Source organism: Poromitra crassiceps (genome assembly GCF_964638095.1).
Source record: "Poromitra crassiceps genome assembly, chromosome: 3".
NCBI classification, from domain to species: domain Eukaryota; kingdom Metazoa; phylum Chordata; class Actinopteri; order Beryciformes; family Melamphaidae; genus Poromitra; species Poromitra crassiceps.
The window spans coordinates 54720784-54731446 of NC_139625.1; the positions used below are offsets into that span (position 1 = coordinate 54720784).

General features: G+C 43.0%; 1 protein-coding gene across 1 annotated transcript in view; it reads left to right on the forward strand.

Moving 5' to 3' along the window:
• Positions 1 to 7684, forward strand: part of LOC310773158 (protein Shroom2-like) — a gene marked incomplete at both ends in the record, with an annotated part of 43086 nt that extends 35402 nt beyond the window's left edge. The window contains 4 exons of the mRNA XM_083633068.1: positions 1849 to 2346; positions 4523 to 4691; positions 5507 to 5779; positions 7412 to 7684. Of these exons, the coding sequence (XP_083489194.1) occupies positions 1849 to 2346; positions 4523 to 4691; positions 5507 to 5779; positions 7412 to 7684 (1213 nt within the window). The remainder of the gene's footprint in view (positions 1 to 1848; positions 2347 to 4522; positions 4692 to 5506; positions 5780 to 7411) is intronic.
• Between the last annotated feature and the right edge of the window lie 2979 nt (positions 7685 to 10663).

Genomic DNA, 10663 nt, shown 5'->3' on the forward strand with positions numbered 1-10663 from the left:
CTAATATTTATTCTTACCTAGCCCCTCCTCTCTACTCTACTCTAATATGTATTCTTACCTAGCCCCTCCTCTCTACTCTACTCTAATATTTATTCTTACCTAGCCCCTCCTCTCTACTCTACTCTAATATGTATTCTTACCTAGCCCCTCCTCTCTACTCTAATATCTATTCTTACCTAGTCCATCCTCTCTACTCTACTCTAATATTTATTCTTACCTAGCCCCTCCTCTCTACTCTAATATGTATTCTTACCTAGCCCCTCCTCTCTACTCTACTCTAATATTTATTCTTACCTAGCCCCTCCTCTCTACTCTACTCTAATATGTATTCTTACCTAGCCCCTCCTCTCTACTCTACTCTACTCTAATATTTATTCTTACCTAGCCCCTCCTCTCTACTCTACTCTAATATGTATTCTTACCTAGCCCCTCCTCTCTACTCTAATATTTATTCTTACCTAGCCCCTCCTCTCTACTCTACTCTAATATTTATTCTTAACTAGCCCCTCCTCTCTACTCTACTCTAATATTTATTCTTACCTAGCCCCTCCTCTCTACTCTACTCTAATATTTATTCTTACCTAGCCCCTCCTCTCTACTATACTCTAATATTTATTCTTACCTAGCCCCTCCTCTCTACTCTACTCTAATATCTATTCTTACCTAGCCCCTCCTCTCTACTCTACTCTAATATTTATTCTTACCTAGCCCCTCCTCTCTACTCTAATATTTATTCTTACCTAGCCCCTCCTCTCTACTCTACTCTAATATTTATTCTTACCTAGCCCCTCCTCTCTACTCTACTCTAATATGTATTCTTACCTAGCCCCTCCTCTCTACTCTAATATTTATTCTTACCTAGCCCCTCCTCTCTACTCTACTCTAATATTTATTCTTACCTAGCCCCTCCTCTCTACTCTACTCTAATATTTATTCTTACCTAGCCCCTCCTCTCTAATCTACTCTAATATTTATTCTTACCTTGCCCCTCCTCTCTACTCTACTCTAATATTTATTCTTACCTAGCCCCTCCTCTCTACTCTACTCTAATATCAATTCTTACCTAGCCCCTCCTCTCTACTCTACTCTAATATTTATTCTTACCTAGCCCCTCCTCTCTACTCTAATATGTATTCTTACCTAGCCCCTCCTCTCTACTCTACTCTAATATTTATTCTTACCTAGCCCCTCCTCTCTACTCTACTCTAATATGTATTCTTACCTAGCCCCTCCTCTCTACTCTAATATCTATTCTTACCTAGCCCCTCCTCTCTACTCTACTCTAATATTTATTCTTACCTAGCCCCTCCTCTCTACTCTACTCTAATATTTATTCTTGGGGCACAGAAGTATTTTTCTGCTGTCCATTGAAAAGCTTGGATCTCCAAAATGACAAGAACTAAGAAAAACTGCCTTGTTTTCAGCTTGACCACCATGCATTTTTGAGTTTATCAATATCAAATGATAAATTATTATATAGAGTTTCATGAGATCACGGGTGGTAGAATTTAAAATATGAAGGTTAATTCATGCCTCCTCTCTCCCCTCTGTCCCCACAGCCTCGGAGGACAGGGGGGGGGGGCAGAGGAGGACACGGGGACTGGGGACAGCTATATAAACATTTTTGGGATGGCTATTATAAAGTTACAACTCTTGAATTTTACATAAAGCGTCTTTGTTGCTGGATTTACAGGTTGATCAGATGTTTGCAGTTTACAGAGCTACAATTTATTGCTTCTATGCAGGGTGTGAAAAACATGCATCAGTTTTCTTTGTATCATGGATGAAAGAATGTCGAGTCAGTTTGTGTGGTTTGGGGCACTAATGCTGCCATCTGTCCCGATCCAGGTCAGAAAATGAAGTGATGGAGTTGAGTGGTCTGGTGAGGAAAGTCCCTGTGAAGATTGTCCACGCCGAGAGCAGCTCAGAGTGGGAGGGCCGGGCCTACCTGTCTCAAAATGAGCAAGTGATGTGCGGCCTTGTCGAGCCTCCCCAGATCTCCGCCCTCGGTTCCCCGGAGCACAACTCCTCCTCCCTGTTCAGCGCTTACACGCGGCAGGGGACCGGGGCCCAGCACGAGCCCCCGGATTCGGGTCGGGGGGCAACCGATGCCGACACCCGCCGCTCGGAGGAGGACGCCAAGAGAGAGGAGCTGGCCAGGGACATCATGGGGAAAGACAAGTCCCTGGCTGACATCCTGGACCAGAGCGGCCGGAAGACCACCATGGACTTGATGGAGGGACTCTTCCCCCAGGAGGAGCACATCCTGGAGGGGGCCCACCAGCGCAGGTGGGCCTCCATTGGCTCCAGGCTGCCCGTCTCGTCACCCAGGGGTACAGATGAAAGGTGGGAATTATTATTTTGGGCCAAAAACATAGTTGAAAAACAACTAAAGTAGGGCTGCGAGTTGTGACTAACGATTACTTTCATCACTAATCAATCAATTTATCAATTATTTAACATTTATCAATTACATGTTACGATTACAAAGTCATTCTTAAAATTGCTTAATTTGTTGGACCAGCAGTCAAATTTCTTTTGGGTATATTTACTAGATAAATGACTCAAACGATCAATTGATTCTCATGGTCCTATCGAGGTGCAGAAATAACAGGAGAATCAAATTAATGAAATGATTATCAGTTTAGTGGCTGATTCATCCCTCAAATCGTGTACTTTATTTAAGTTTTCACAGTATGTAAGACATACTGTACTATACTGTACTATATATATATATATATATATATATATATATATATATATATATATATATATATATATATATATATATTGAATCAGAAATAAACAAACACTAGACTAAGAGTCCAGTGGACCGCACAAACTCCTCAGACTTGGACCAACTTTTCAGGTGGCATTTATTTGCAACAGCTCACAGATACAACGCGTTTCGCAGATGCTTCATCAGGTTCATTCATATATATATATATATATATATATATATATATATACTTTCCCACCTTTGAGGTGTTTTAGCTTTTATCTTACACCCTTCTAGTTTTGGTTTGGAAAATTGATCATTAAACTGAGACTCTTGCCTTCATCATTCCCTCTCAGGAGTGAGTGCATTGAAGGTTTGATGTTGGTCAGCAGTCCGGCCCATTCAGCCTTTACCATTGACTTACACAGCCTGCACTCTGGTGGTCAAACGTTGCATTACATTTGTCTCTTCCACTCTTTAGGAAGTCAACCTGTGTCTCTCGCTCTCTAATTTGCCTCAATTTATTTCTGAGGCAGGAAACATTTAATCCACCGGCAACAGAGGCTGATGGACTTCAATACACCAATATTACACTATGATAAAAGTGTTACATATACGGAGTGGCTCAGTGGTTAACACTGTTGCCTCACAGCAAGAAGGTCCCGGGTTCGAACCCCGGTCCGTCCCAGGTCCTTTCTGTGTGGAGTTTGCATGTTCTCCCCGTGTCTGTGTGGGTTTTCTCCGGGTGCTCCGGTTTCCTCCCACCATCAAAGAAAGACATGTATGTTAGGGTTAATACTCCTGTCAGTGCCCCTGACCAAGGTACTGGCAAAATAACTGGAGTTGGTCCCCGGGCGCTGCACAGTGGCTGCCCACTGCTCCTAGTTCTAGGAAGGTTCCTAGTAGAGGATGGGTCAAATGCAGAGGATGAATTTCCCCCCAAGGGGATAAATAAAGGATAACTTAACTTAACTTAACTTATATATGATGCTACATATTAGATATTACACAACTGAATTAGTCAAAGAATAGAAAATAATCTCCTGACTGTTTTAGTATTACGCGACTCAATCAGTCAAAGAATAGAAAATAATCTCCTGACTGTTTTAGTAGTTGTAAACCTTTGTTTGGCTGGTGCTAAACTCCCACTCTTCTCCCATAGAGAAACTGCAATAGCCATGATTATCATAATAAAGATGACATTTGGCAAACCGTTACAAAATGTATGGTGGCAGATTGGTTAGTCTACAATCATAAAGAGACATGCTGTACCCAATCTTGCTCTGTTTATTGGTCTGTCTGTGCATTGGAATTGAGAAGACGCTTGGTATGAAATGGTTTTAAGGCTCCATAAAGATTGAGAGAAGGACTTTTGGACATCCCGGATGAGTCATATTAACCCAGGATCCCCAGGAAATTGAGAAAAGTGTAAAAAAAATAAATCATAATTCATATTTATGCAGTTGCCTAGTTTAGTCATATTGGCAAGTTGACAAGTCAGAAATATGTTTGAGTTACAAATTTTGACCTTAATTATAGCAATCCTATCGAGCCAAATAGTGTTGTTTTTTAAATGTCAGAAAGAGGGCCATCCATCCACTTTGGTCAAAATTGAACCAGTGGTGGCATTAGGCCAATCAGTGTATTAGTTTAAAAGCTGGAAGGCAATGTGAAGATGTAAGATCCAAGTTTCTTCAAAATCAGACATGTCGCGTCTGGAAAAAGTAGGAAAACGTGTAGAAACGTGTGTGTGTGTGTGTGTGTGTGTGTGTGTGTGTGTGTGTACGTGCGTGCGCGCGTCAGGAGGGAGGAGGAAGGTGTGTGTGTGGCAGCCTCCCTGGTTCCCAGCTCCTCCTACTACAACACATCGGCTCCCAAAGCAGAGCTCCTGATCAAGCTGAAGGACATGCAGGAACAGCTGGAGGAGCAGGACTCTGAGGACGAGCTGGACGTGGATCTGGCCAGCAAGAAGGTAACGCTCTCATGGACTGGATACAGGTTTGCTCATCATCACACTGGTGTTAGAGCAGTCGGTGATGACTGACTTGAGACAGTGTGAACCACATTCAACTTTAAAAGAGACAATTTTTACACCAGTTAATTTTATTCAATAATCATCAACAAAATTATTTGTTTGGCATCTGTTATATAATTTAACATTATAAAGCTTTGAACCAAAACCAAATCAGTCATCTATGAAAAACAAAAAAATGTGGGTAGTGTAGAGGTAAAAGCACTCGCTTACCACCACGGAGACCTGGTTCAATCCCCGGCAGCGGTACTTCCAGCTTGGATAGGTGTTCCTACAGACACAATTGGCCATGTAGAAGCAACGAAGCATGCAAGACCTCAAGGGCAAGCCAATGAGGGATGCTAGAAAGGAGTGCTCAATTTCTAGTAGTAGTAATAATAATAATAATGATGATGATGATGATGATGATGATGATGATATTGTTGTTGAGTCCTGCACACCTCAATAGATTACAATGCACAAAAAGGTTTACAGGTTAAACTCGCTCTCCAGTATGAAGGCCTGTTAACCAGCTCCGCCAAGGGAGCTAGCTCTCTTGGGGTTGTGGTTAGCGTGTGCACTTTAAAAGCTCGTGAGATCGGTGGATCGAATCCCGCCTCCACCCCTGGGCAAGCCCTTAACATGGGTTGCTGCCAGAACTACCGACACAACGCAGGCTCCACGTAGTTGTTTGTGGGTTCTCATTTGTTCAATTATTTACCGGTTCTCTCTCTCTCTCGTCTGCCTCTGCCCTCCGTCCTGCTCGCCCTCTGCAGCAGGAGCTGATCTCCAGCCTGGCGAGGAAGCTGGAGGTGCTGCGGGAGGCCCGGCAGAGTCTCCAGGAGGACGTGGAGGATAACGAGGCTCTGGGCGGCGAGGTGGAGGCCACGGTGATGCGCCTCTGCCAGCCCAGCCAGCTCGACAAGTTCCGCATGTTCGTGGGCGACTTGGACAAGGTGGTGAGCCTGCTGCTGTCACTGTCCGGGCGGCTGGCCCGGGTGGACAACGCCCTCAACAGCCTGGAGGACCAAGCCCCACCTGAGGAGAAGGTAAAGGAGGAGAGCGACGGGAGGGGAGGCGCTTTTTGTAGCCATCATGTGAGACGTTTTCAGGAGTTAAGTTTACTTCGCCTCGCCCCTCCTTCGCTACGGGGGCTCAAAAGTCGCTCATCCCGATCTCGACTCTTCTCGTCCCTGGCACCTCAATGGTGGAACAAGCTTCCACCTTCGGTCAGGACAGCTGAATCACTGCCGATCTTTCGGAAAAGACTAAAGACACACCTTTTCAGGCTCCATCTGGGCCCTTCTTGATCTAACTTCGTTCTCTCTCTTTCTAAAAAAAAAAAAAAAAATACTAACCTAAACTTGTACCACTAACCTAAACTTGTACCACTGTTCAGAAGTTGTAGGTGTCATAGACTGTGCTCCATAGTTGATTGCTCTATTGCTGACAAATGTGTTATTGTAAGTCGCTTTGGATAAAAGCGTCTGCCAAATGACGTAATGTAATGTAATGTAACTTTATATTAGATGTTAACGGAGGCTGCAGGGGGTCACAGAGACGCCAGGAGAAAACTCTAACCAACGCGTAGTTAGATTTTTCTACGAGACCAGATGGATGTTTTGATACACACAACTCAGCTATGCTCAACCACCTTAAAGAAATGTTAGCGAAGTACTTTGTCACTTTGAAATGTAACTACTTGCATTGCAAAGGTATTTTTTATTACAAGTATCTTATATTACAGACACAAGTATCTTTTTAGAGTACTTAGTACCTACAGGACTAACCCCTCACCCAATAACTGGCATCTGTGCACAATATGCCCCCGGATTTTCACTTAGATTTTTTTTCCTTCTTCTTCTTTCCTTCTTCCTTCTTTGTTTTTTTATTCCAACAAAAATTAAAACGATATGAAAGATACTGTAAAGGTAACAACATTCTAATTGCGCCATATAATGCTATTAATATGTGAAACAAGTTGTGAGATACATTCTGGTACAGTATATTTCTGTAAAGGTGACCCATTTGTAAAATTCCCTGTCTTCCCAAGAAAATTGATCAAATGCTCTGACTTCCCCTGTCTGGAATGATCCTCCGTAAATCACATGATATTCCAGGAATTCCAGGACCAACAGGAACCCTGAGTGTTTGTTGTTGTTGAGAACAATCTTCAGCTATAGTGATATGGCCTAATTGAATCATACTGACCCGGGTGTCCGGGTAGTGCAGCGGTAGATTCCCTGCCAACCAACACAACGGTCGCAGGTTCGAGCCCCCGTGTTGCCTCCGGCTTGGTCGGGCGCCCATACAGGCACAATTGGCCGTGTCTGCGGGTGGGAAGCCGGATTAAGGATATGTGTCCTGGTCGCTGCCTCCTGTGGTCAGTCGGGGTGCCTGTTTGGGAGGGAGGGGAACTGGGGGGAATAGCGTGATCCTCCCACGCGCTACGTCCTGCCAGTGAAACTCCTTGCTGTCAGGTGAAAAGAAGCGCCACATGTATCGGAGAAATATGTGCTAGTCTACAACTGTCCCCAGATCGGCAGAGGGGATGGAGCAACAACCGGGACACCCTAACAGGGAATTGGCCAAGGATAAAGGGGGGTGGAATCTGAAAGAAAGAAATCATACTGACTATCATGTTGGACTCATGCCTACCATCTCTCTCCTTCCTCCATCAGCGCACCCTGACGGAGAAACGCAAGCTGCTGATGCGGCAGCACGAGGACGCCAAGGAGCTGAAGGAGAACCTGGACCGGCGGGAGCGCCTCGTGTCCGGCATCATGGAGGCCCACCTGGATGCCACCAGCCTGGACGACTACCGGCACTTCGTCAAGATGAAGTCGGCCCTCATCATCGAGCAGCGCAAGCTGGAGGACAAGATCAAGCTGGGCGAGGAGCAGCTCAAGTGCCTGGTGGACAGTCTGCCTCTGGAGCAGAGGGCGCTCTTCTGACTGGCTGGAGATGTGGTTTTCCATGAGAGCTACTGGAGCGACGGACTAGGTCGAGTGCATGGAGCACTACATTTTTATATTAAAGGTGCTACGCGTGGCATTTTTAAACATCAATGCATTCAGTTAATTGTGATGCCTTTGTATCATTCCCATTAACAAGTGAGACCATATTGGAGCTGATTGGTTGCCTATATCTCACAACAGTAGTATGGTCTAGTCCGGAGCCAATGAAGAGAGTCGCGCCAACAGAGGTCCAAAATGCTTGATCGTCACGGGACTCACGTAGCTATGAACTCCACTCTAGCTAGTTCCAAGGATAGTTCCAGGAAGTACGTTGTGGGCTGTTTGAATGCATAAAATAATGCAGATAATATACAATTTGATTCTTTAAATGTCTGACCCTTTCAAAGTACATCACAAACAGTCGATTCTGCTGCAACTCTAAAGCCAGTGGTGGAAAGGGGGGGTTGGAACGGAGTTCCCAGAGTAAACGTTGAGAGGCAACGACAAGAACGAGGGGGAATGGCATTCTTCCTCAGGTTCCCCTTAAAAAATGTCTTGCAATGCAGTGGAGAACAGAGCAGTGGAGAGGGGGCAGCATGAAAGGAGCAGAGAAGAACATGTATTTGGAAGCAGAACAAGCAGCATCAATATCAATGTGTCATCAAGAGTTTTTACGTAGCTGTAATGGCATAATGACTCGAATCAATAAAAAAAGCAGCATTCAGAAATAATATCCTGACCTATGGCCTATCCTATGGCCGTATTAATGTTTACAATGTTTACATTTCCACGATAAAAAAAAAACGGGGAGAGAGAAAATCCAACAAACCTTAATTTTCAAAAAACGCTTCAAATGAATGAAAAGGAAACCAAGTAGTGCAGCAACATTTCTTTCACATACAGTAACTAGGACACAATACAGTAAATCATGCAACTGTCCTAAGCACCTCTTGATAAATTATATAAGTGTATAATTTTTTACAGTTAATACAGATGACACACAAGCAGGTTACCAGGGGCCCCCATCCTGCATAAGTAGGGTTCCCAGAGTAAAACCTGGCCATTTCCACCACTGTCTACAGCGCTGCTTAATCCAGAACCTTACTTCCGGGAACTATTGCAAGGTTAAAAATAAAATAAAAATCCATAGGCGTGAATGGAGATGATGCAACTTGTACTAGCTTTGATCTAGTCTCGTGTTTCTCCACAGTCCACATTAAGACTACATTTCCCATAAGCCCTGTTAGAATGGGAAATGCAGAGTCGAGGCTGACATGGAAGTTCTCAGTAATGGTTTCTTTTGATTACAGTACATATACTAATGTCTCAATCAATGTGGTAATGATTTATTGATGTTAAACTTCTACACATAACGCCTTTTAATATTAATCGTGATATTTTATTGATCCCTCTATGGACATTGTCTTGTCACAATCAGCTACACTACAGCGCCCCCCTAGAGAAGAAGGGGGAAGTGAAGCAGAGCATGGTTTTGAAATGCTGGATATAAACAAATCGTTATAAATGGATATATTATATATGCAAACCAAATGATCATTTTACTTGTGATGAGTGTTACAAATCAAACACTTATCAGATGTTCCATGATGGCTTAAGTGCATCCTTTTTTAGTCTTTTCATATTCTAGTGTTTCCACTGATACTGGGATGCTTTATATTATGTGGGTGGGTGTGTGCTTAATTATCATGCGTGTTTTAAAGTAATATTTTCTAGTAATTTATTGTAGCCTTTTTGAATACTTATATATGCAGAAGGGGGGAATGTTTTCCCTGTAATTTAATTTCACTCATGACATACTTGTTTTTTTGTTTTCCAACAAAATGAAGAGTTTGATTCCAAAGTACTACATATCTGTGTTCATGAAGAAATGTTACCTGAAGTTCGTCATTGACCAAAATATCATAGGTCAATTATCAATTAATTGTTTTTTTGTTTTTGTTTTTTTAAGTTTAGTCCCTTTACAAAGTACCATATTTTCCCTTACATTTGTGTGGTCTATTTTGTAAGAGTAGGTGTAATTTTTTCAGAAGGTGGATATTTCATTTAGGAATGAAACTCTTCAGATTATGCTAGAATACACGGTAGGCGCTTGAGGCGCATATCGTTACGCGGTGTTAAGCCGGTATAGGTCTCATGAGTTGATATGATTCTAATAACTGGAATGTATTCCTGTGACGACATTGCTGATTTGTTCCAGCAGTAATATTGTTCTATTTCTTTTCCACGCCATGAGATAATACACTGCTAATGTTACAACTACTGTCACAATGTTGTGCTTTTCTTACCTGCTGACACAGACTTTCATTTATGCTTTGGGCTTTTAGCTGAAACTCCTCCAGAGCAAGCAAGAAAGGACAAGGATCAAACGTGAAACCGTGTCTATCGCCCCTAGGCATGACTTCCCCAATGATGTAACTTTTCTACTTTGATCCCAGTAAAAGGACTGAGGTGTGTTTGGTGTTTTCTATCATACCCAACAAAGTTAATTGAAATTGCGATAATAAAATTTGCACTTTATTCTCTGGTTCCTCTCTCTGTCCCTCTCTCTCTCTGAAGATGTGCTTACTGTAGCCTCCCACCACTGTGATCTTCATGGACTGGTGCGGGTGTGTGCCGACACAGCCCACACTTCATGTAGGCAGTGCACTCTCTCATCAACCTGAAAGCAATAAATGATTAAGCTGAGAGGTCAAACCTTTGTTCTTCATATTGTAAAATCAATCAAAATCAATAGTGCTTTTTTATTTTTAGTGGAGAGTGGACAGTCCAAACACTACTTTTTTTTTTTTATATATATATATATGAAAATGGTCAAATTTGCACAAAACATTGCTCTGTTTTTTCCATCTATGTCAGTTTTTCAACAACCCATATCGGTGTAACCCTAGTCATGACCTTACCCAGCAAACAAGCCTGCACTGGCCCTGTATGGGCCCACTTAGGGCTGGCCTGAGG